At 51.1% G+C, this 26,984-nt stretch overlaps 1 protein-coding gene across 4 annotated transcripts in view; it reads right to left on the reverse strand.

Moving 5' to 3' along the window:
* Positions 1-26,984, reverse strand: part of CNTFR (ciliary neurotrophic factor receptor) — a 200,008-nt gene that overhangs the window by 71,896 nt on the left and 101,128 nt on the right. For all 4 annotated transcript variants that reach the window (XM_039700754.1, XM_039700753.1, XM_039700756.1 and 1 more), the window contains one exon: positions 10,135-10,216. In XM_039700754.1, the coding sequence (XP_039556688.1) occupies positions 10,135-10,216 (82 nt within the window). The remainder of the gene's footprint in view (positions 1-10,134; positions 10,217-26,984) is intronic.

Below are 26,984 nucleotides of genomic sequence, written 5' to 3' on the forward strand. Positions count from 1 at the left end.
AGAGCTCAACCACCTGGTTGGGAGAAGAGCCTCACTTGGATGGATGAATGGATGTGGGGCTAATGAGGACAAGCTCCCAGCAGTGGAGCCCTGGGTGTACGCTCTGCACCACCCCAGTTTTCAGCTGGTGATGCTGTTGAGAGCTTGCCTTCATGCCACTCACAACAGGATGAGACCCTGATCCCCTTCTGGAGCTCTGTTACATCTGTGAGGGATGCTCATCAACTTCCTTCTTTTATTTCAGTTTGGATTCTGGAGGCAGTGGGTGTAGGGCCCCTGTGGGAGGCAGAGACCAGCTGAGCGTGGAGTGGACTTTTCTCCAGAGACCAGAAGTGCCCTTTGCAGGAGCAGGGCATCCATTCCCCACCATCTCTCTGTGAGCAGAGCTGTTATTCAGCAGCACACCCAAGGCCTGGACATCAGAAATGCATAACACCTCAGCAAATCCAGCAGGAATCAAGCAGGATGGGCCACATACTACAGCCCTGCTTGTGCATCCCAGTTAATCCCTCAGTGTGATGGTGCCAGCTCTCCTCTGCCTACAAATCACAGAGGTCTTGGCTGGCAGAAATCCTATGGGCTCCTGGCCTTGCAGGTCAATTTTTAATAGCATCATCTGTAGACCTCTGGCTGTTTTGCAAAACTCCAGAATGGATAACTAGGAAGAGCCTGGCTACTGGCAAATGACTTAAATCTGCTAACACAGGTCTGCTCTGGGGGAAATGCTGCACGCTTTGCAAACCAAAAAAGGCCAAGTGTGCAGAACCTGGGATGAAAGGCACTACTGTCAACTGTGTGCACCCTGAGGTGAGGTTTTGCCCCATCCATAGGGAATTTTGAACTGAGAAGCGGATGTGTCTTTCCAGGGACTCTCCCTGCATACAGGTGCATGCAGCTGTGTATGGAGAATATTCCATTCCCTTCCTCTTGTCTCTTAAGTAGAGATGAAGGCTGTTTTATCCCCGTACTGTGAATCACACCCACAAATCCCTTTCCCCAACACCAGCCTCCCCAGTATTGCTCTAATCCAGGGAAGGCAGTGCAATGAGGCTCCAGACAGCTCAGCTTCAATTAGCACCTGCTAACAGCTGAGCCTATATAGCAGTCTTTTCCAGCAAATTGTACACCAAGAGATCAATGGTTCATACAGGACTAATACTGCTGTAACCCCTCCTGCCTCCATCACTGTCAATTGCCTTGTGGTTTCACTTCACTTCTCCACCTGATGGGCCTTCCTGGAGCAGCCATTACAAGGTGACACACATTGCTTTTCCCCTCTGTAACGAGCCTGCCACCGCCCCTCCTCAATCCTTCTTCTCTTTCTCCTTTTAATATGCCACAATTATATTGGCTTCTCTGCATGGATCCACCCCATTTAGCGCTGCCCAAGACCACTTATCCTGAAAGACTCTCTTTTCATCCACAGCACAGACTGCACATCTTGCAAGTTTTTCTGTGTACTTTTTACACTCCAACACCTCCTGGCCTGATTAGGAATCTGGTATCTCCTTTTCCACAGAAGCACAGTGCCTGCTCAGAGAATTAACCCCACCAAGGGCTTTGATAACAGAGGTGTGTGGATGTTGTGTCCCAGCATCTGCACTCCTGAATATGCTCCATGGCATCTTTGCTCTGTTGCCACCCCAGAAAATCCTGAGGAAACAGAGATGATGATGTTTGTACTCAATGTCTTGCTATGCCTGGGTTCCCATTATCCAGGGCTTTGCTTGTTCCCAGCCCACAGGTGGGCTGAAGACAGCAGCAAGTTATTCCATGCCCAACACCACAAATGGATGTGCAGAACCTGAATGTCTCAGCCTTTCCTGACTTTTTGGTAATGGGTTCGGCCACACACAGCTGCTGTGACATGGCCTGGCGATGACTGCTAGCACCCACTACTGAGGTTGTGCACTCCTAAAAATGGTGCCCAGAGCTGTCCCCAGGGCTGCCACATTTTGCTCTTTGAGCCTGACTGGAAATTAGCTTTGCAGTCTCAGAGCATCCAGGACTTAAGACACTGGAAACTCTTCAAGCAGGATAAATAATGAGCGTAACATTCAGTCCAAGTTCTGTTGGACACATGGGGTGGTGGCAGCAGGCTGCTCTGGAAATATGAGATATCTGGTTCACTGGGATGACCACATGTGACTTCTGAGGTGAGACCTTTCAGAGCGTTTGGAGGCTAATTGGAGCCAAATCCCTGAAGCACTGAAGGTTTCCACTCCACCTGTCACAGTTTTATGCGCTCTTCCATTTCTGAAAACTTTGAGAATGTAAGGAAAGGATGAGGATTGCTTCCTCCCCCACCAAGAGGAGCTCAGTGCTGAACAGGACACAGTTCTTCTTCAGCAATCAGTGTTCATGTAAAGAACATGGCCCATGGCTATTCTCTCTGTGCTGGGCTAAACCTCAGCTTCCAAAGGGCTGAAAATCTGTGCAAATGAGATTTTGGCTTCTATCAGCCTTTGGGGGCTCCCAGCTGCTGTGGCAATGTGTCCATTTACCACAACATGTCAGCAGAGGAAGCCATGCTCCTGCTCCATAGAGCAGGATAATGCCATGCCAAGAAGGAAATCCAAACCTTTTCTCACAGCCTCTCCTCAACAAGCAGGCCTTGCTCAGCACTGGGTTTCAACAAGGATGTATTGGCAAGGACTCTCTGGCTTATGTAGATGAGCCACAAATTTAGTTCTGCCCCCTCTGCACAGGCACAGCCTGGCAGGTCCTCCCTCTGCCCCAGGGGTTGTGGCAGCATTGCCCCATGTCAGCAGTAATCCTCCACTTGAAGCTTCTCTAGATGTCTGGGTGGACTACAAATCCCATTCCTCCTCCTCCATTGCCTGTTGATGTGTAATGAAGCCTAAGAAACTACTGAGAAATGTTTTTCCTTAACACTGGCAGAACTAATGACTCCTGGCAGACTGTGATCCTCCTGGCAGTCTCTTCTCACCACAGACATGAACTATTTTCACAGGTTTTGTGGGATCACAGGCTTGTACAAAGCCTGACAGATCCACATTCTAAAGCTGTTTTCTTTTTTATTTTCTGTATTTGATTCTTTTACAGATTTGTGATCTGCTTCAATACACAGGACCTATTTTTGGGAAGGGGTCCCTTTTTTGCTAGCATCACAGATATTGTCAGCTAGGTTTCCTTCCAAGCTCTTGGATGGCTCATGTGGGACAAATCTCCACTTTACTCCAGAACTTCATCAGCTCCATTTCAAACAACTACTTCCATATCCAGAAAGTGGCAAATTCACTTCCAGTGACTCCCAGGCAGAATTGTACATGGAAAGCAGGCAGCTTCTTCCCAATGTCCACAAACTTTGGTAACTTGCAAAAAGCAAGACTTCAAAGCCCTGAACCATCAAGCTGTGTTTCCTCTCACCTAACTGCCACTCCCTCTATTCCTGTCACTCCCTTCTCTCCCCAACTTGCACTTCAAGAACATCTCACCTCCTGCATCTGACAGCACTTAGCACAGTGGGACATCAATCTTATTGCTGATCTGTGGCTATTTTTCACACACAGGTAAGAGCTGTGAGCTCTCCAGTCCCTGTCTGACAGGCACGAGCTGTGCTCTGGCAGTGTGTCCCAGCAGGACAGGCCATGCTGTGCCATGCACCAGCGACTTTCTGCAGTGCAAAATTAACAGACAACGTGAGGAAATGAACCCTCTTGATTTCCCAGCTCCAGGGAGGGCAGAGCAAGCCTGGCATGTGCTCCTGACAGGGCTATCCTGCATTGCTGGCTGGACCCCTGTGGGATGCTTGGCTCTGGAACCTGTGGAGTGATGAGGCAGTGGGCAAGAAAGCACAGGCACTAAAAATAGGCTGTTTGTGGTAGGGGCTGACCACATTTATTAGCAAGCCTGTGCTCTGGCTGACCACAAGGTCAGCTGCCTAGAGCTTGGCCGTAATTCACTCTGTGTCGGACAGGAAATCTACTTGAGCTCAGGGGGATGTCCAGTAATAGAAAAAGTTGTTTCAGGATCTTGGGCTATTTTTGCTGTTTTCTTTTATTTTGTAGGCAGAGAACCTTTCAGGAGATGCATCTTGTGCTGGAAGGAAAGAAAAATAAAGCCAGGTGGTCATGAACAGAGAGAGGGGTAGAAATGGAAAGGGGAGGATACAGATGTTTGTGCCTGCTTGGGTCAGGGGTTCTTCTTCTTAGACAGGCTCACCTTCACCAGGGAAGACCAGAGCAACAAAGGGGACTCCAGAACTTGATGGGCTCTTAAACACCCTAACAGTGTGCAGCAGAGTCCAATAGGTTGCAGCGGGGGTGTCCCTGCAGGTGGGGTTGCTGTCTCTTCTGCTTCCCTGCAGCTGTGGGTTGGCAGGGAAGATGGGGAGGCAGTGGGAAAACCATCAGAGTAATGAATCCTCAGGGGTGGAGATGATGGACCTTCCTTGGAAAGGCATCAGAGGGCAACTTGAATTACAGCCAGGTTATACCTCTGGGCAGTAAGGGAAGGGCCAGCAGATTGTCCCCCAACAAATGCAGTAATCCCACTAGGACAATGCTGGTTCCCAATGGATGGCCACGAGCCTGGGCTAGCTTAGCTGTGAGCACCAATGAGCAAGGGGAGGCAAAGAGCAGATGCCTGCCCTTGAACGGCAGCCTTCAGAATGATTTAAGCAGGCTCTGCTGAATGGGGCTGCAGCTTGGAGCGAGGCTGGTATTTTCAGCCAGCTGGATAATGAGAGCATCCAGAGTTATAACAGGAAGGATGAAAAAATGCAATTGCTAATGGGGAATTAATTGTTAATGGGGAATCATCATTGCAGGAGGGTGTTCCCAGTGTGGTCCCGCAGGGATATGTTCTTGGCCAATTGCTAATCACTCGTCTTATCAATTATCTTGAAGGCAACATAAAACTGTTGCTGGCAAAGTTTGCCAGTGACACAAGGGCTGATGTATATAATGGAAAGGATGAGTCCATCACACACAGAGTCCAGAGCAGTTAATATACGAGCCTTCCCTCGGCATGAGCATGTGTTTTATGCAGCCAAACACAAGTCCATTCATCTCCAGTGGAGGAATGTAGGTCAGACTCACAGAATGCAGGACGGTGTCCAGGGGAGGACAACACTGATAAGGCCTTGTCAGGAGCCATTTGGGGACAAAGTGCCAGTGCTGAGAGCAAAACTAGGCCAGAGGCAGAAGGAGGTGTCACGGGAGGTAGGAAGGTGCTATGTAATGAGACAACAGAGCTTTTTCCTGAAATGGCCCCAACCAGAGCTTTTTCCTGAAATGGCACCACTTCCAGCCTCCCAGCCAGCCACTCTGCACACACTGTCAGTCCCTTTGACCTCGCCTTCCCCAGGAACTGCCTGTGCAGTTACAAAAATTCACATCACTCTGTTGCACACGCAACTCACCCTGGGGAATGGGTGCAAAAACAAACAACACACGACAGATGTTTGTCATGTCAGTTAATGCATGACTGAAGGACACTGTGATAGTGCTGGGAGGAGAGGAGAGGAGAGGAGAGGAGAGGAGATACTTCAAATATACTTATGAATGTATATTTGTAGATGGCACTCCTGCAGGGCCATCTTAGGTTGGATGCACAAGGCCACCCCATCACACCTCTTGAATCCAGTCACCTCAACTCAACTGCATTTGCACAACAACCAAAACCTACACAGATGTCTACAAAAAAAACCACACAGCCCGGTGTGAACGTATAAACCACATCCAACACAGCAAATCCAGAGAACACCTCCAAATTCAAAGTGTCTAGTTTAAGCATGCCAGGCAGATGGCATTCCCTGGCGTGGGCTGACTTACATGGAGGAAGCAGAGTCCAGAAAGAGCTGGTCACACCCCTGTCAGCCAAAAGATGGAACACAGACAAGGCTGGGCAATTCTAGAATGGGAAAGAGGTTTTCATACCTACAGCTGGTTTCTCTTTGAAAAGCCAATTTGCCTGGCTTTGCTGTGCATGATGAAGGCTATTTACTGGTCCAGGCTTTGTCACTGCAGCAGCATTTCTAACAAGGTACGTGCAAACTGGAGCCCCCGGGAGGCTTTGCAGCAGAACTAACTGCAAAAGATTAGTCAGGGCTTAAGAGAGCAAGAAAAAAGGGAGAGCAATGAAACAAAATCTCTCTTTTCCTCCGCTGAGGAATGATGGGGGCTAATTGCTTGTTGCTGGTGAGGAAGAGAGGAGATGGGAGCTTCTTCACCCATCAATAAATTAACCCCAGCATGTGGCATCTGAAGTGCATTCATTTCCAGAGCCTTTTATCTCTTTGTCTCCTCTCCTGGGTGAAAACATAATTATTGTTTAAACATGAGTTAATTCAGCAAGGTGAGGATCAATAAAGCAGAATTACTCCTCCTTTAAAAGCAAAGAAATCTCAATCTGGGACAGATGTGGACATAACTCTGGCAGAGCTGATGGATGGGGAAGACACCTTGGTCACAGCAGAGCTCCCTCTTTCCAGGACTGCCTTAGGCATTGGGTTTAATAAGAACAAGTCAGTCCAGCAGCAGGCAGTCACAGCATTCAGTACAAAAAGCTGAAATCACCCATGCATGTAGACTTTGTAGCCTGACATGTGGTTAGGCATCTCCACCGTATACACACACTTTCCACATAAGAGCTTGGGTTAAACCCCAAAGCTTGTGCTGTGACCTCTCCCAGACCTTTGAAGGAACTCAGGCCCTGCTAGGGAGGAGGTCTGTGCACTGCAGGGACCCCTACCAGCTCTGCTCTCACACAGTGGAGGCCTTGGAGAAGCAAAGGTGTCAGAGTCACAGCAGACAGCAATCGCATCGCTGCTCTGCTCAGCTTTCTCCATCACCTTCTTCCACTCTGAAATAAATTGGCAGCAACCACTGCCTGGAGAACAAAACACAGGAAGGAAAAACGAGTTATCCAAAATAATGGGAAGTTGATTAGAGGGCTAGAATACCTCTTGTATGAGGAAAGGCTGAAATACTAGGTATTTTTCAGCCTGGAGAAGAGAAGGCTCTGGGATGACTGTCCAGTACATAAAGAGGCTACAAAAGCCCTGATGAGGGACTTACAAGGACATGCAGTCACAGGACAAGGGGTGAAGGCTTTAAACTGAAAGAGAGTACGTTTAGATTAGATATCAGGAATAAATCCTTCACTGTGAAGGTGGTGAGGCACTGGTGAAGGTTGCTCAGAGCAGTTGTGGATGTCTCATCCCTGGAAGTGTTCATGGCCAGACTGGATGGGGCTTTATGCAAACTGGTCCTAGTGAAGGTGTGGCTGTCCATGGCTGTGGGATTGGAGCTTGATGATCTTTAAGGTCCCTTCCAACGTAAACCATTCTACGATTCTTTTTGGAGGGCACAAAGCTCTCCCCTTCTCTCCCAGGTCTTCAGCCTGTTCTGCCTCCTGTGTGCTCTCCCATTTTTCCTGCAGCTCCTATCCATCCCTCCATGCCAGCTGGATCTGTGCAGATGGGGACAGCCCTGTGGCTGTCCAGGGAAATGCCCATCTCTGCAGGCAGGTACGGCCCAGTCTGGCAGCTCCATCTAAAGCTGTTTATTCATGCACTGGGGATGATAGTCCTGGACACCCTCTTCCATTGCCCCTCTGCCTTTTCCTGCAGCAGGACACCCCAAACCCACTGCTAGAGCCAGAGCATTAGTGCCAGCCTCCGAGCATCCCCCTGGGGCTGCCCTGCTGGATGTCTCTGGTCTCCCACCACCCAGTGCTCACCTCCTGGGAAGTTCCAGTCCCCAGCTGTGTGACGCACGTGAAACCTGAGCAGCCCGCCAGGGATGCAAAGCAAGCGAGCTTTGTCACCCCAAAGGTCACAGACACCCCAAATCCACTGACCTCTCAGCCCTCTATTCCCTTCCCCCAACACTGGGGATCATCCCAGGCTTCTGCATCCCAGACAAACGCTCTGCCAGCTCCAAGGAGAGGGACTAAAGGTGAGCAGCAGAGGAGTTAACACATGAACAGCCTCACCTTCACCAAGCCTGATGCTGCTTTTATTAATTCATGTGGCACTTTGCAGGACGCTCCAGTAATCACCGCGGTGCATATGAGAGCCAGGAGAGGGTGGCCAGGCTCCCTCCGCCGTGCTCATGCTCACTTAACAGCTTGTCACATCCTCCTCACTCAAGTATTCAGTGCTAATGCATCTCTTAGAGTGCTTCATGAGCTATTAAAGTCGAACGTGCCTCAAGTGCATGATAAATGGACTCTATGCCAGCATCTCCCCACCACTCCACCGGGTCCCTGCCACCAGTGGGATTAATCCATCCTCCCACCCCGTTCCTGCTGTGCAGTTTCAGCCCAAGTGCCCAGCTGGGGGGGGGTGAGCTCTGGGGTTGGCAGGTGAGGAGAGGCTGCAGCAGGGCAGGGGGTGAGCTCTGGGTGGGGGGCACAGGGCACAACCTTTGGGTCTCTGGTGTTGACGTGCCTGTGTGCAGCCTCTCCGGGCCGGGCACGGTGGGGTGGGCGGGAGATCTGCTGCTCCAAAGCTCAGAGCACACCTCACCATTTCAGAGATGTGCCCAGGAGGGACATGCAGTGGCCCTGGGGGACAGACTGAGGACAGTCCTGAAGGTGTCCTACTATTTAATAAGTAATTTTCTGACCCTGTACTCTTTTTTGTCCCCCAGTGAAGCAGCTACAGATGGGAAGAGCCCTGCCACACTTCTCACACTCCATTCAGGCAGTTGTTGATGCACACAGGTCTCAGCAGCTTCAGTTTTGAGCTGGTGGCCCAGAAACTTCCCTCCCAGACACAGGCAGGCAAGGGAAACAGGAGGGAGATAAGGACAGGGGAGGCTATGCTGCCAAACCCCTGAATCCTGCTGTATCACAGAGCAGAAGGTGACACAGGTCGCTGCAGCTCTGCACCAGCTGTCAGCGGCAAAACGTGTGGTCCTGCTCACTGGTGAGCAGCAGCATTTGTTCTTCTCTAGACAACACAATTCAAGTGTGTGCAACCATGAAGTACCTGGCACTTCTGTGTTTTGTGCATCTCCCTGTGCAGCAGGTCTGGGTTACTATTCAAAGCATCCAAAGGATGCTCTGGCAGTCCTACTGCCAGGTCCTTTAAAGCACAGCAGGATGAGCAGCTTTGCTTCTCTGCAGGAAGGATCACACCATCCTCACATACAGCTCAGCACCCAAATGCTTTGAGCAGGCACCTGGGAAGGGGTTGGGAACCTTCCTGCAACACCAGCCAGCAACATCCTTCCGTGTCCAGAGAATGGCTGTCCCCATGCAATGTGGGTGTGCTACCAAACCCTGGTGCTTTGTGACCAGCCTGAAAGCTTGGGACAATGTAAACCCACCCAACTGGATTTAAGGCAGCTCAGTGGGCACTCTGCCTGGATCCCTCAATTTCCCAGAGCCCAAGGATGCATAGATTTTTACTGGATTTAATGAGCAAAATTCCCCTCTAAGATCTTCAAAAAGCTACTACAGACAGGCTTCTAGGAAAAGCAGGGAATTCTGGAGGTTCCCCATTTTTTCCTATTTTTGCAGAGCTGGACTCCACACCAGGACCATCTCTCATAATCTTCCTGCTCCTGCCTAGACCCAGGATCATGTGGGGCTCCTCCAGCTCCCAATGCCAGCAGTGACTCTAAAATGTAATCTCTCCAAAGCCACCACTAAAATAAGCCCTGAAACCTCTGCCAACCTGGAGAGATGTGAGCTAGTGGTGGCCACGGATGTGTGGTGGCAGTGGGGATTAAGTCACCCCAAGGAGGTGAGAGCAGGATGAAGCATCATCCATCATTGTCATGGGTCCAGGCATCATGGAGCTGTCAGGGGTGATCGGAGTTGGGAGCTGTCAGGCTGATGCTTCCTCCCAACTCCTCACCCTTCATGGGTGGGCTGCTTGGGGCAGCGGCCACAAAAGAGTGGGCAAAGAGGTCCAAAGCAATAGAGACAGAGAGCTGTGGGCAGGGCAAGGGGTGTCAGCAGATGGAGATGCAGGATACTCAAACCCCACATTGATGCGCTGTAGGTGACACTGTCATGGAGAGAAGTGATAACATGCACAGAAATAACGTCAGGCACACCTGGAGGGTGCACCCAGCTTCCCCCAAGAGAGAGGCTGGAGGAGCAGCATTCCCATTTCCCAGGACCCCCAGGGCCTGGGAGGTGTGAAGGACTCACCCTGCTGGCTGTGCCTCTGGGCGTACACCACCACCACCGCGGCGAGCACCACGCAGCAGGCTGACGGGACAGGGTTAGCCATCTGTGGAAGCAAACACAGGCAGGAGCAGTCAGGGTTTGGTCCCAGGGCTGAGGGCCCCCAGTGATGGCACTGCAAGGAGATGAGTGTAAAACCAGCTCCATCGCAGCCAAGGGGAAATTCACTGCAAAATGAAGGATTTTACTGGGACATGCTTCATCACTTGATAGCCTGTGGCACTTTCCATGGGAGGTGCCTGGAGGTGATGACATGCCTTGCACAAATGCTCTATCTTCCCATCTTATTTTCAACATTTTCCTTATGAAAGCCAGCCCCTGGTGGGGCTCTCCTTGGCAGATGTAGCATCATCCCAGGAGCCAACTCTACCTGCAAGTAGGAACCTACAGAGGGGTTTTGAGGAGATGGGAGCACACCCAGGTAGTTCACAGCAGCTGGTGCTGCAGGATGTGCAAGATGTTGATCTCAGCAGAGACCTCAGCCTCAGCCACCTGCCAATGAGGAGATGGGAGCACACCCAGGTAGTTCACAGCAGCAGCTGGTGCTGCAGGATGTGCCAGATGTTGATCTCAGCAGAGACCTCAGCCCCAGCCACCTGCCATCAATATCTTGATGGACCACAGCTGTCCCCCATTTCTCTGGGATGGGAGAGGGGCAGAGGCTACTCTGTCCTAGTGAGCTGTGCCTTGTCCCAGGAAATGCTGTGGTGCAGGGAGGTGTGGAGAGGGTGACAGCTAAGAAACATCCTGCCTGCCCAAAAAACCCTCCAGGAGTGGACAAATGGCAGCAATAACTACAAGGATACCCTGCACGGCCTTGCCAGGCTGGAGATGCCCAAGCTCTCATTTTCTTGCAGCCAGGGCTGGTAGAGGAGACAAGAGCCAGGAGGGAGCTGCTGGGGACAGCAATGGGAATGCTGGCCCACCCACCAGGAAGTAAATTGCACCATGCATGAAAAGCAAATTGCACCTTCAAAACCATTTAAGCCTCTCTAATCTCCAGTGCCATATCGGTAACGTGCACAGGATTGCCTTTTAATCTAGAACATGAGTATGGGCTCATTAGCCAGATGGCATCCATTTAAACCTAAATAAAGGGGGAGCACCATTGGCAAGAGAAAAAATGTGCAGCAAAACATATTCCATTATCCAACGTGACTGCTGCAGGAGCCCAGATGGGCTCGGGTTCACAGAGAGCCTTTGCAGGGCTGGAGGGGAAGGCAAGAACAGCTGGGTGGGATTGCACAAGCAGATTTTGGGGTGCAGCTGGACCAGCCTGATCTCAATGTGTCTGGGGGAGAAAGTGGGTCTGAACAGGATGAGGCTGGAGATGGGCAGAGAAGGGATCCATGTCCTTTTCTACTGATATTTTAGTGCTGGGTTTGGTCTCTAAGGGCTGGCAGCAAGAGCCATTCCCAGTGTGCTGATGCTGTAGGGCATGGACAGGCAAGCCCCAGACCTCGCTGCCAGCCCTCACAGGTCACCTTGAGCAAATCACTCTAACTGCCTTCCCTGTGCCTCAGTTTCCCCATCTGTAAAGCAGAGATAATGAAGGTGACCTTCCTCTGAAAGCTCTGGGTGAGGAGCGCTAAGTGCTAATTACAGTCTCCTTATCACTCACTCTTCTTCTTCCCCCCTGCTTCTCTCCTGCCTGCTCTCCACTGCCTTTTCCATGTGTCCCCTCTGTGCCTGCAGCATGGCTCCCTGACTGCCACCCTACCTGCGCTTCAGCTGCTCTCACAAGTGGCACCTCAGGGAGTGGGTGACAGCTGGAACCTGAGGCAGGTGGCACTGCCACATCCTGGGGCACTGCTGGCATGTGGGACCTTGAGTAGCCTGGAAACCACCTGCAACCCAGGAACCAACTCTGCCTACTTACAGTCAAATTTACTTTCCACTGAATCTTCCCTTTCTACAGCCCTGGGAGTTGATGGGTGGCACCAGGACTTGAAGCAGGCAAAGGACCAGGGGCCATAGCCTCCCTTCACCACTGTCCAGATACCTCCAGCTAGTGCAGCCACCCCATTTTTGGGGACAATGGCAATGACAGGAGGTGGGACAGGACCCCCCAGAAACCAGCCTGCTCTTTGGAAAGTGTGAGATCTTGATGTAGCCTTCAGCTTGGCTCAGGGCAAATATCATCACCAGCATCATGCTCTACCTCCCTGCCCTGCCAGGGAGAAAAGCCACCTGCTGCCCACCCCCTGCTGCTCCTCCCTTGTCTCATCAGCTCTTAAAATAATTGCTGCTGCTCCTGCCCATGTGCCTAGGCCAGCACATGTCTGTCAAAACAGTTATGTAGCAGGGAATGGTTCCTGTCCCAAAGCAGTGATAGTCTCAAGGGACACAGGTGGAGAAAGAGAGAGCAGAAGGACCCAGATATGATCTCTGAGGACTCTGTGGCATGGCCAGGACACAGGCAGAGGCTTCCAGTGACAGCACAGAGAATTCACCACTCAGCTGCTCTCCCCCTGGAAAACCTCATTTCTTCTTAGAGATGAGCTCTGTGACCAGGCAGGAATGGAGCTATTTTAGGACAAAAAAAAATCTAGCCAGAAAACCAACCTTTTCTCACTTGAATTGCAATTTTCCATGCAGTATTTGCTTTGTTTGACTGTTTTGCCCAAAGCCATGTTAATTTTTTTTCCCCAAGCACATAACAAAGCCCTTGCAATTTCTGCAGATGTTTCCAATGCAAATTTCTGTTGCTGTATTTGCTTGCTTATCTGTTTCTCTGGTAAAAGCCAGCACCCTGGCATTTGAGTGCAGTGAGCAGCAGCTCACCAGGTGTGCAGAGTCCTGAGCTATGTCCCCATGCCAGCAGGGAGCAGTTCACAGGTGGTGGAGGGGAACCACATTTATTACACAGCAAAGCCCGCAGTGTGGAACTCAATCTTCTGTGCAAAAGGTAAATTTCCCCCTGTAATGAATAATTTCTTGGAGGTAGAGAGGAAAGAGGAGCCTGGGGAGGAAGAAAGGGGGACAGTGAACATATGAAGTGGTGGACCAGCAGCTCTGGAGCCATCCTCCCTCCCCAACCTCCTGCTTGGGGAGAGAGCAAAGGGTTGATCTTTCCCTGCCTTGTCCTCTGTATCAAGGATAGTGAGGGCATCAGTCATTGTCACTCTTTGTCACAACTCAACACAGACATGAATAAGGTCCCCTTCAGCAACTCTCAATTTAAACCAAAGGTTTCCAGGCATGTGCTCCCTGAGCTGGATCAGGATTAAAGGGGAACAACGTAGCTGCTCTGGTGTGATGGGGTGAGGACAGGCCTGGGAGGGCACAGCAAGAGTGAAGGGGATTTCAGGCAAGGGATTCCAGTTATCCAGGCAAAAAGTAAGATGCCACTTTCTGCTTAACAGTCCCAGTGTCCTCTTTTGAGTAGGCAAAGAGATGGATCCCTTCCAGCTCTCCCTTAGTATAATCTGCAAAGCTTTAGTGACGGAGTACCAACTGGCACCTGGAAACAGCAGCTACAGGGCAGGGCTGGTGAGGGATGTGGGCTCACCCCAGCCTCCCACCACAACCCTCACCTGCCAAAGGCTGCTCTCAGCGATAATAAATAAATAAAACCCTCACTCTAGAAGTGTGTGGCTGCCTCAGAAGTGGTAGTTTCCAAACCTAGTGTTTCCATGACAAAGTTGTCCATCAGACAATTCCCCACCAGGTGCTGTTGTAGGGCCTGGCTCTGAAGTGGTGAACTGGGGGAAAACAAACTCTGTTTAGTCGTTTCCTTCCCCTCCAGCTTTGCCCTGAGCCTTCCAAAGGAGCTTTGCAGCACCTGTCCTGCAGGCAGGCACCACGGTGTGACTGCACTGCCCACAGTGACTGCTGATGCTGTGCTAGAACCTCTGCTGCAGACCTGGGCTGTGGGTGCACACCTGTGCTGCTGACACAGCTGTGGATGCACACCTCTGCTGCAGACCTGGGCTGTGGATGCACACTTGTGCTGCAGACACGGGCTGTGGATGGACACCTGTGCTGCTGACACAAACAGCACGTGCTCAGGAACCACCTGTACTGCAGCTGCCTAGTGTACACTTGCACCAAGGGGCTGGCTGTAAGGTGGTACCCAACACCTGGAGTGCAGATGCTGACTGCAGGCACTGCAGCCCCCCTGTCCTGGAGGCCAGGTCACAGTCTGTCTCTTCCTGAGGTGTGGTACTGTGCCTGTAGTGCAGGTGCCAATTGTAGGCATCACAGTGCCCCTGCACTCACAGCAGGCAACTCTGGGCCCCAGCGTTACTGAAGGAGAAACAACACCCTTACCAAAGCCACTCTTGACTCCTCAGCCTAGGCCAGAGATGCTCACACAGCTTCTCCCAGCCCCGGGGATCCAGGGTGCCTCCTGTGGCATGCCATCCCTCCCCAGGGGCAGGGTGTGGTGCTGGTATGAGCAGTGGAGCACTGAAGTGGGCAGGACACTCTCCAGCCCCGGGTCCTCAGGGGTTGCACCATGTGTGGGCAGCACTGCTTGGGCACCTGACAGCACTGCATGCTGTCTCCTCCTTTCAGATCATCCCTGGCAGCAAGGTGAGGGAAGGAGAGGAAAAAATGGTTGTCACTTAATATCAGACGCTTGCTAACAGCCCTAAAGCCTTCTGGCCTTACAGTGCCCTGTCAGCACTAAACTCCTCTTTGCTGCCTAAGAGGAAGAGAGAAAGAGGGACTTTATCATCTCCTTCATATGTGCTATCAGAAAGCCTTATCTGCAGAGACAGAATCCCCACTGCTTGAAAAGCTGTCTTAAATCTAATTTAAACCCCTACTGTCAATAGAGCAATTAGCACTGGCCCATTGGACCATGAGTGCCACAGGGATGACTGGGGCCAGCTGAAATAAATTCACTCTAGGCTCTCATGGACTGTGACTTTGCTCCCTCCACCTCCTCCCTTTCTGGTAATGAAGCAAAGATCCCAAGGAGGAGGATACCCTGGAGGAAGGAGCACCCCACAGCAGAGCTCCTTCATCACTCAGCCTCTCCCATCCCAGTGAGCACTGCAGGACCCCTGGATGGCAGCGCAGACCCTCCTGCCCTTGTGGTCCAAGAGATGGGCAAATGGTGGAAGGATGGGCTTCACAAAACTGCCCAGCTGCTTTGGCTGAAGGTGTGCCCCCGAAGGCTGCTGTGGACTTGCAGAGCTCTTGGTTCCAACATCCCTGCTAAAGGTTGCTCCATCTTCCCTGGATGCCACTGGCAAGGCGTGTCAGTGTGAAAAGCAATGACCAAAGCTGCTCCCCATATCCACGGGGCTGAAGAAAGCAGCTCTTTGGGAGGGAGCATCAGCCCAGATTAAATCAGAGCTACTTTCCAGAGGGTAATGCAGAGCTTAGGAGCTCCAGGGGTGGCTCAGATGGTCAAGGGAGGAACAACCCATAAAAAGGCTCAGGCTGTTTGACAATCCCCCAGACTGACAGGCTGGCTCCCAGGACAGGTAATTTCTTGCTTCTGTGGATCATGGTGACATGCTGCCACTGGGGCAGGAGCTGCAGAAAATCCTGAGTCCCAGGAGTGAGGCTGTCACCCTGCAGCTCCAGGATCTGGGGGATTCCTGCTCCAGGAGCAGGGTGGGGTTCTCACCTCACACCTTGCAGCTCTTCAAATTGGTGCCCAAAAGCATCAGGAAAGAGCAGTCCACCCCTGGGACACACTGGGGTGCTGTGATCCCTCCATGGCCCGAGGACAGGAGCAGGAGCACCATGTCAGGCGGGACAGGTTTAATCACAGTTGATGGGAACCTCTCCAGTGACCCTGCCCCTGCCACCTCCATTGTGGGGCAGTGCTGCTGCACAGGCTGCTGCCTGCTGGAGCCCATTCCCTGTTCCCACTTGGAGCCTTGAAGGGGGCTCTTCCTCACAGCCCATACCTGTTCTCAAACTCCCACCATGCCTACCAGTTTTTCCTCAGGGGGAGGGCAGCAGTCCAAGGCCAGCTGTCTGCTCCAGCAGTGATAAAAGCCAGCACAAGGAGCAGCATACTAATAATCATCACACATCTTCAACACAGCACTGTGAGGAAGCACAGCAGGGCAGCAGAGGCTTGAATCCCCATGGCAGGGGAGCAACATTATTCCAGGACTATTCCTCAGAGACCAGTACCACCTGGGCAGGAAGCTCAGCTGAGCTGTCATACCCAAGCCCCACCCCTCCAGAGCCCACAAACCCACACAGGCAGCCTTTGAGATGCAGGAAAGCTTGGACCAACAATGGAAAATGAAATTTTCCCTCTCTTTTTACTCAACTTTCATCTGCACTGAGCATTTCCTGGCTCCCTGCAGAGAGAGATTGCAGGAATCAATAGGATCTTTGCTTCTATTAAAGGACTGCCAGAACCAGCGCTTTTTATCTGAGGCCTCCGTTCAAATGAGGTCCTGAGCAGTGTTTTTCCATAGATGGTGCCATGTTAGGGACAGGCAGAAGGGATCAGACAGAGAAGGGAGAGAGACTGGGAGATGCTGATGGTTCAGGTGTTCCCCAGTGTTCCTTTCTGGAAGCTGGAGAGATTGCCTAAGATGGGCATATTTGGAGCAGTTCCTGCTCATTCTCAGTCTCCAGGCTGTGGTTACTGAGGGATGGAGCTCTTGGTGTCACGCTGATTTTTGGCACTTCAATTCCCAGCCTCCACCCACAAAAGCAGAAAATTAATGATGCGGAACAAAACCAAAACATCGCCACAAAATCAAAACCAAACTCCCATACACTGAGCAAACCACCCCAAATACTTTAGGAAGGTCCTGCTGTCTCATGCCAAGTTTGGTTTGTGCTTTCCAGGCAAATGCTGGCAACATCTCTTATTTTTGTCTGTGGGGCTGCATTGCCCTTCAGTCCCCCAAGGATTTTGCTCACAACCCTGTTTTCTGCCTTGGGACAACTCTGTAGTGAGGCTGCTTTATGAAATACCCAACATCCCTTCATATCCAAAGCTCCAGGGCAGAGAAAAGCAGCCTAGTATTAAAGTCTGGATTGTGGCATAGTCATGTGCCATCCTGAGAAAAACAAAGAGGAAAGGGAAGACAGACAGGGCTTGTTCAGACAGACTTCTTCTATCAGCTGGATGTCCATGCCACAGCACACATGGCATAGAAGAGCACGCTCTTTCCTGTGGTCACTGCTAGGAGAGATTTTGGGGCATGTTTGGCCACAGCAGCATCCCTCTCAACAGCACCTGCAGACACAGGTTCCACAGAAACCTTATTTTGCTTGAAACATGAAGACAGCATACCTTACTAGCCCAATCTTGCTCCTCTGGAGGGCTGTCCTCTGCAGCACCCAGGCAAGGGTCTGGACAGTGTGGACACTGTGTCTGAGCTCACTGGCACTGGGGTTATGTGAGGTGAAGAGCACAGTGCTGCTGTGGAAACACAGGGGCAAGCAGGGCAAAACCGCCAGCTGCAACCCCAGCTAGGCTGCTGCCACCCTGCAGGACCCCTTTCCTCCAGCACAGGCAGGACCATGCTTGCTTGGCCCCAGTAAACCTCCTAGTGGTGATGTCCCCAGGCGAGGGAGAGCTACAGCTCATTCCTGAATCAACCCAGGTATCCAAGGACTGAGGCCACAACACTGCTGCTCAAACAGCAGGGCAGGTTTGCTTCTTGCCAACACGCTGAGAGACAGCTGGAGGAGGATGAGAGCCTGAAGTTGTGTTGCTGGGGCTCAGGGACATGAGAAGGATTGGACTGAGGAGCACTGGAAAAGATCTTGGCAGATGTCTTGTCAAAGAAGGGAGGAAGATATTGGCTTAGCAGTACTGGGAGAGTAACTGATGAAACACTCTGTTGGTTCAGAGCTTCTTGGGCATTTTAATTTTAGCTTGGCTTTTTGATTGGGCTTTCTTTTCTTCTTCTTTTTATTTTTGAGCTGTTGACACAGAGGAAGCCACTCCAATGACTCTGATGCTGCCTCCCCAGAGACACCTCAGGATCACGGAATCATAAAATCAATCATTTAGGTTGGACAAAGACCTCATCAAGTCCAAATGTAAGCCCAACACTGCCAAGTCCACCACTAAACCCTGTTCCTAAGTGCCATATTTACATGTCTTTTAAATACCTCCAGGGATGGCGACTATGGCTTGTGTTACTTTTCTTCATCTCTCCTCTGTGCCTGCAATACAAGTTGGCAGGAGGACGGGGCAGGCAGGATCCAGGCAGCTTCCAAGGCCCAGGAAGAGCAGCACACAATGCTGGAGATGGACAGGGGCTCAGGATGCTGGGGACTTGCCCTGGGTTGACTATATGATGCTTTTATCCCCAATCGTCTTGTTCTGTTTATACTGAATAATAAGTTTTACACCTTTAAGACTCTCTTCCAGACAGTGAAGAGGGGAGGGAAGAAGCGCGCAGTTTGTTTTCAGACTGCTCTCACTCCTCCACATTCCTGCTCCTGGACTGTGTTGTCTGCGGATGGACAGACAGCGGGACAGAGCTCTCTTTTGCTTTTAGTTAGTTTTAGCTAGCTGAGGCAAAGAAGCTCCCTGGAATGTGGTTTTCCTTTTTCTTGGAGCTGTTCAAAGCTGCTCTGGCCTGAAAACCAGCAGAGCACCGGCAGCTCCACCTGTGGCCGCCGGGCCGGGCCTGGGCCGCGGCACTTCCAGCACCAGAGAGACTGATCAGAGCCTGAGTAAGCCGAGCTGCAGCCCGGGGAGGGGACTGTTCTGAGTTTGCCATCTCTTTTTGGAGCAGCAAGAGGTTTTATTGTTTCATATTGTTTGGGTTCTATTGTTTAACAAACAGGTTTATTTTCTCCACTTTTCTCCAAGGAGGTATTTTCTCCCGAACCAGTCGGGGGGAGGGGCCAATATGAATCTGCTTTTGTAGAGGAGCCCCTTTGGGGGTTATGTCCCAAATTTGCCCAGAACCAGGACAGCACTGTGTGCTCCCCACTGGTGCCTGCTTGCTGTCCTTCCCTGTCCAGGTTCCATGGGAGGTGCTGTGTCCCCACTGCCTTTAATGCCCTCAGACCACCAGCTACCCTGGGGTCAGTGGCCCACAAGCTGCTGTGGGGACACAGGCCACTGCAGGCAGACAGGACAGACGTGACAGTGAGGATATCTGTCCTCCACCTGCATATAGGCTGCCCCCTGCCTCCCTCCTCAATGCAAGAATACTGCTCAAAACCTGGGCAGGACAAAGAGGACTGGAGGGGAGCCCTGCCCATCCTGCAGACAGATGGGGTTTGTAGGTCGCTGCTTCACGCAGTTCCATCACCACCCTCACCCCATGTGGTTCCACAGGTGCCCAGCATCTCCTGTGCAGCCTTTTGGGGTCTGTGTCCATATGTCACAGCAGCACCCAGCTTCTGAAGTGGGCCACTGAAGGGGGAAACTGAGGCATGTGGATTCTCCATAATGCCCTGATGACAAGTGACAAGGGTGGCATTGAGGGGAGGAGCTAATCCCACCCTTGGGTGAAAGCAGCCCGTGTTGGCTCCAGTGATGCTGGAAGGGGCTTTCTGCTGCCAGCAGCCTCTTTGGCAGGCACAGGGGCCTGCCCTAGAACTAAGCCTAAGGCTGGCAGTGGGACTGGGGTGATGTGCCTGCCCTCTTCTGCTTGCAAACACCCTCCTGGGATAGCAGGGGGTAGAAAATGACCTCTTTTTGCACAGATCCTGAAATGGCCCTACTCAAAGGCCAAGCCTCTCCACATGACAGCAGCTGTCTTGGCACCACTGCTGCCTCAGTTTGCAGCAGGACCTCTCTGGCTCCTGCTCCCTTGCCCCCTCTCAGCTTAGTGTTGGCTGGATGCAGCTGATGGAAGGGAAAAAGCAAGCACGAGAGGCAGAAGCAGCATTGCTGAAACGGGCTGGGGGCACCCCAAAACATCAGGCTGGCACTCCTCTCCTGGCCTCCAATTGCTGTCTCTGTGAGGGGCTCTGACTGCCAGAGCCAGGAGCCAGCAGAACATGTGGGGTGAGACCAAGGGGCTGCTGAGGACCCCTCTGAAAAGCCCTGGAGACCCTTGGTCTCCCTGGGATTCTGCCTCAGACCTCACAGAGTATTTGATGAGGGCAAGCAGAAGATGAGGGAGAAAGGGTGTTGGCTGGAGGCAGCTGTGTTGAAATAAAAGTCAAGAAAGTATCTCACTTAAAACTACAGGAAAGTTTAATTATCAAGGACAAAACACCATCTGTTTGTGCCGACTGTGACCTCCTGCTGCCCCTGGGCTTTAACAGCTCTTAAATTAACATGATTGTTAGAGGTATTCCCTGCCTGACATCAGGGAAGCAGCTCCCGCGGGGCAGAGAGGAGGATGGAGTGATTGTCCACTGAGACCCGTGCTGGGATGGTGTGGTGTGCTCGGCGGTGATGGGGGAAACAAAACACCCTTTTGGAAATGAGGATTTCCACCAAGCATGGCTCTGGCAAGCCCAGCATCACTGTGTGTTGGCACTGGCAGGTGAGGCATGGTGTGAGACTGTATTTGGGTCCCAGACTCTTTCCAAAAAATAAAGTCAAGAAGATATACTACTGGAAGAAGATTTTGCCATGCAAAGACAGCAGAATTAAATGAATACTCAATAAAGAAGAAGTTGGACTAAAATCCAATTTGTTTGCAGCCCTGCAAGGGAAGGAAGATGTATACACTGGTACCAAGCCCCAGAACTAATCTAGTGAGGTGAAACAGCTCAGTTCCCTTCTTTATTTTCTTCTTTCCTTTCTTTACAGGATACAGCATCCAAGGTGGACAGACCATCACCTTCCTACCTAACTATCTACACTGAAAGGAGTCTGAAGCCAACCTGGCCATGTAGGAGAAAAACAACTCAGCTAGGAGAAGCCCCACCTTGCAAGATCCCAGAAGCCTTTTTCTCCTTCCCCTGAGCTTTGCCCTGCGAGCTCCCACTCTCAAGCCATGTGGCTGTCTCAAAGGAGGCTGGAGGTGAGGGCAGCTGCTGCCACTATTCCTGCAGCAAGACACGTTTTCCACTAGTAAGCCCTCAAAGCCAAACACTAAACATGAATGCAGTGGCCTCTGTGATCTGCCATGAAGACCCACATCCAAGGAGCACAGATCCAGGTCTTTATTCATCCTAGGGCAGCTCTAGGGGCTGTGAGTCTAGAGGTGGCCATGCTACCAGACTCCAGGAGTAAGCAGAGGAGTGCTTGATACTTCTCCTGCTTGGCCCACACTCCCTGCACAATCACCCTGCCCCACCAGCCAGTCTCTCACTGGCCTCTCCGGGCTCTCCTGCCCTTACAGTTCACAGAACCAGCGCTGATCTCCCTTTTATGCCTCTGATAGTTCAGCCCCTCTCTAAATCTGCATAATGTTCACATGCCTTAAACCTATCAGGACTTTTCAATCCTGTGCTCAAGACAAGTGCCAGCATCAAGTCTCATCCTGTGCATCTGCCTCTCCTCAGCAACCACCCCTAAAATCTCTTCCACCCCTAAAATTACACCATGGCTTTGCTCCTTCTCACCTTTGCAGGCAAAGCAGCCAGTATATGAAGGACAGCCCTTGCAATGCCAAATTTTACTTGGAAATCTCCTTGCCTAGCTGCACCCCCTATGATCTCCCCCACCAGGAGCTTGGTGTGCTTCAAATCTCCTGCCTGGAGCCTGCACTCATTCCTCCCCTCTCTCGGGGGCCAGGCAGCAGGCAGGAACCAGGGTGCCACCCCTGCCTGGCAGGCTGCCTTCCACCAGGCGTGGCAGGGCAGATGTGAACCACGTGTGCCTTTTGTCTCAGGACCCTTCCTGCAAGTTCCAGCACTGAGGGAAGAGAAATCCATCAGCCAAGAGCAGCCACAGAGTCCCCAGTGGGCTCCAGCCCCCTCCCAGTCTCTGGCTCCACTCCATCCACTGGGGCAAGACTCAGTTTAGGGGAGGTCTTGTTTTTTAATTAGAAAATATTCATCAGCATTTAAAAATAAAATAATAAAAAAAGTGTCAACCAGCTGGGGCCACGAAAGCTAGGGCGTTTTTGGCTGTTGACCAAGCACTTTGATAGAAAGGCTTTTTGGAAAATGCCGTAGAAAACATTTAATTTCTCCCATGGCCTGCATATGGGGCTCATCACTTGCGCATATTGCACAGGAATATTCATGTGTGCTGGCCTCCTGCTACAGGATGACGAGGGCTCCTTGGTGCAGTATGCAGAAGGGGCTCCTTCCCTTCTTTTCTCTTCTGTGTTTTGTTTTGGGTTTTTTTAGGGTTTTTTTTTGGTTTGGTTTTTGTTTTTTGGTTGGCTGGGGTTTTTTTGTTTGTTTTTTTTTTTTTCTCCCATTGGAAGAGAAAAGCACAGTATTTCACTTCAACCCCCGAACATTTGTCAATGGCAGAACAAAGGAAAAACTGAGCCAGGGTCAGGTCTGCTCCTACTCATCAGCTTGCTGAGCTCACCACAGGGTAGAGCCACAGATGAGCAGCAAATGCGAGGAAACAGATTTCTGCCCCTGGTTTTGCTGCTTTCTGGTTGCTTGAGCCCATTCTGATGGTGCCTGGATGGAGAGCAGGAGCCTGGCTTCTACTTCTCTGGCACAGCAAAAGGTTTCAATTCACATCCCAGCTCTCCACTCCAGGGATGTGAAGTTGGCTCATTCTGGACTTGCCACTGGGCATATCCGTTAGCTAATGTCCTTCTGCAAAACTGAGAAAGACCAAAAATACTCACTGTGGCCACAGAGCAGAGCCTGACTCAGCAAGGGGATGATGCCATGGCTTATTTGGTACCTCATCTCCACCCCAGGGCTGCTGACTCCCCCCCTTTCATCCTCAGCTTCTCTCTCAGCAGCACTGGCTTTTGTGCAGCATGCCAATGAGCTCTTCTGGAAGGAGCCAAGCTCACACTGAGCATCTTCTCACCCTCTCACTGGGATGCTCATCTCTAGCAAATGCTCCCTTGCTCCCCTTGAGTCCCCCTCTTCCTGTAAGCCCCTACCTCTGCCTCCTGCTCTGCAGCCTGCCTGGACCCCAGCCTTCTTTAACTTTTCCTAAAGCATTTGTGCTCCCTTTCTCCAGCTCTGGCTGCACCCCTCATTCCTAACAATCTGCTCTCTACAGCTACAGCACCTCCCAGCACAGAGTGTACCAGCTTTGCTGGAGCAATTCTGACTGGCCCAAAAAAAGCTTCTTCCTGGCAGAAAAAACTCAGAGCACTAATTAGGAGAAACCCTGAGCAAGGATGGGGGATATGAAAAGAAACCATCTGATCTCACAGTGTCTGTGGAAGCAAAGTCAAAGACAGCTCAGGAAAAGGGCACAGCTCCTGCTGGGGTTGCAGAGGAGCCTCTGAGCAGAGCAGCACATTTGTGCAGGGCTCAAACTGTACTTCTTAGAGACACTTGTGAAAAGTATTAACAGAAAAAAAAATCTACTGAATGTTCAAAAGAGGAAGCATGCCTAAATAAGTGTGCACACTAGCGTGCACACACAAACAGACTTTATTAATTTTCATATATTTTGGCAAGCTTTCCCAATGGGAAAGGGGAAATTTGATGCCAAGTGTATGCCTAGGCAGGGTCTGTAAGATTCACTATGGAAAAAAAATTAAATGGAAAAAAAAGTCCTTAAACCACATCTGGAGCACTGTGCCCAGTTTTGGTGCTCTGGTATAAGATTGGCAATGTTGACCTCCAGCAAGTCCATGAAGGGTGGTAATAGGGCAGGGGATGAAGACAGGCTGAGAAAACAGGACTTGCACAGCCTGTAAAAGTGATGGTTTGGGAAGGGTTGAACAGCAACCTGACAACACATACCTAGAGATCACTGAGGTGATAGAGACAGGCTGTTTCCTCCATGATGGGAAGACGAGAGACAACAGGCATGAACTGCAAGAGCTGCAACAGGAGAGGTTCAGGCTTGCCATAAGGAAGGCATACTCTCAAAACAGTCACTTGCTGGAAGATGAACCCAGACAGGTTGTAGGACATAAGCCTGAATGTTTTCAAAACCCAAATAAGCAATGTAAACTGGTCCACACTCAGTATTCAGCCTGGTGGGGGCAGGATTCTGGACTAGAGTTTTCTCAGGCCATTTCTTACCTGATTGGACAGATGAGCATGCCATTGCCATGAAAAATTAGATATGATGAAGTCCCCCACAAATTATGAGGGGGAAGACCTGCTCAGTGCTTATTTCAAATACTGGAAAGCAAAATCTGGGTGAACACATCTGACAAGCTCTCTGCCTGGAGCAGGACATACAGCATGGAGGCGAACAGAGACCGCGGGACTGCAGTGTGCCAGGGCCAGGTCCCGTGCTCAGCTCTACCCCACTGATGAAGCGGAGACCAAGGAGGTGGCTGTCTGTCCCTTTTCCAAGCTTCCTTCTGGGGGGACCGCCTCGCATGACACCAGTGAGTGATTAATGAGCGGCCAAGCCCGTCAGCACGCAGCCTGCGTGCATGGGCGCTTTGCATGTGTGCGCACCGCTCCCCGGGACTTGGCGGGGAGGGGAGCTGGGGAGAAGAGCGCTGACAAGCAGATGATTAATTGAAATGCAAGCGGGAGGAAAAGCCATGTCCGCTAAAACTATCAGGCGTCGCGAGCATGGGAAAGGAACTCGGAGACGCCGTCTCCATCTCTGCTCCGCACGCATGGCGCCTCCCAGATCCAAGCTGCTTGCCAGTCCTTTTCCTGGCTTCTATTTTTGCAGGTGCAATTTCATAGTTGAAAATAACCATGCTGCACACACATATAGATATAGATTCTTTTTTTTTTTTTCCTCACCGTCCCCCTGGCTCATTGCATACGGAAACGGCAGCAATGGGAGAGCAAACCTCCCAGGCTGCAGCGCACGGCAGCAATTAGGCATCCAAGTGCTCATTACCCCAAGCCTTGGGTTGGAGGCGCCCAAAGCCCAGGCTCTCTGCGCCGTCTGCACCTTCCAAGAGGCACAAGCTCAAAAACACACACATAAAGTTACTAGTTTACGCAAAATAGTAAGTTTTAAAAAAAAGTATGAAATAAAAGTCTGAAAGCTTATGTCTGGCTCAGCTCCGACCTGTTGCTCAGAGTCCATAAATTATATCCCAGTGTTGGAGCTGGTGTGATTGCACTATCGGCAAAAAGGGCAAGAAAGCTTCTGTTCCTCCTCTGATACAAGCAGGCTCAGCTTGGGTCACCAAATAAATAGAGTGGAGATGTAATGTGGTACATACTATTCCCCTGAACCATGGCTGTTAAAAGCACAGCAGGCAAAAGCATCAGGAAAGGGATGTCTTAGGGGGAAGTTTGAAGGGGCAGTGAAGGGATTCTGTTATGGCCAAGGCCAAAGACAGCACATCGGAAATACTCTGCCTCCAGCTCCTGCTCTGAGGAGAAGGACCAAAGAGAAGAATAAAGCGTCATTCTGTAGAAAGGAGAGGATCCTGAGCTTCAAAGTTTTGGGTTGGAAAATCAGGGACGGGAACTTGCTGATGGCTTCTTGACATAACCATAGTGCAGATGACTTAACACCAGATCCTTGTCTGAATGAGCACCAAGCAAGTGAGACTCTACCTAAAACATGACCTGAATATGGGCTGCTGGAGCATGGTTATTACCAGGTTTTGCTTGGCAAGCTGATCCTCAGCCAAGACAACTGGCTCGAGAAATTAACTTTGTGAGTTGTTCAGCACTTTGCTGCTCAGGTAATGAGGGGACCTGTAGGCAATTGCATTGTAGGACTCCACAAACTGCTTGTACCATTGACATGGTTTAACAGACTGCTGTTTATGAGACAGAGCAGTATTTAAAAGACACATTTCTCTCAGAGCTGCACATAAAATTTGATAGCTAAATAGCTGTAAATGCTACTGAAGTCTGACAACTCAAAGAGGAATCAAGGGTCTGTCATGCGGAGTATCCGCCAATACACCCGGCCCCGCAGAGCCAGTGAGACTTCCAGTCTCATAAAACCTTTTTTATATTGGAAGTGAGAATTTGTGCAGCGCATATGAACTCTCTTTTATTGGGCTGGTGTGATGCTGAGAAAATGCAGTTAAAGTTGTACAAGTTCTCCTTGGAGCGCTATCGGGCACCTATAAATCAAATGCTTTATCCTGGAATGGGTTTACTAAATAAACCTTCTTTAATTTGGGCTCGTGCTGAGCAGCAGGACCACAGTGGGAGGGGATGCCTCCCCTTGTCACTGCCCATTTGCACTGGTGGAGTGGGGAAAGCCTTTAGTGAGAGGTCTGTCACTCACCTCCCCACTCTTGGAGCCAACAAGAGCTTCCCAACCACAGAGCATCCTCCAGAGCCTGGCACCATTCTCCTCTCCTCTCATGGGAGTTTGACCCTCCCAAAACACCTGTGACTCCCCACAATGCTCCCTTGCTCACAGTCCCAGCCCAGCTGCTGCCCTGAAGCCAGTCCAGATCTCCATGCCTATGCAGCTGATTCAGAGAGCTCCTGGGAGCATCCTGGGTTGGAAGGACCACAGACCCACCTTCAGCACCCAGTGGAAATGGAGAATTTCCGAACCTTCACAAAGGCCTGGAGTGCTTTGGATGGAGAGGAAGATTTGGGCCAGCTCCCTAATTCCCCAAAGACTCCTACAGCTGCATTAATTATTTCATCTTAGTCTGGCTTCCTCATTAAGCTAACCTAGACGGCCCGTGGCTGAGTGACAGCGAGTCAGTCTGCAAGAGCCCAAGCCAGCAGTGCTGGAAACTATGGGCTTGATGTGATTTACGTGGACTAATATTACACATATCTCAAACATGCAATCTTTAGAGGACGTGAGGCTGCTGTCTGGGTGGAGGAAAGCCCATGCACAGCCAGCACTGCAGCATCTGGATCAAACCTGGGTATCAGCCTCTCACCCCACACTTAACCAGCAGGGTAAAGCCTCATGGCGGGAGCAATTCCCTCACCGATGCCCTGAA

Source organism: Passer montanus, unplaced genomic scaffold (assembly GCF_014805655.1).
Source record: "Passer montanus isolate IOZ18808 unplaced genomic scaffold, ASM1480565v1 scaffold143, whole genome shotgun sequence".
In the NCBI taxonomy this organism is placed as follows: Eukaryota; Metazoa; Chordata; class Aves; order Passeriformes; family Passeridae; genus Passer; species Passer montanus.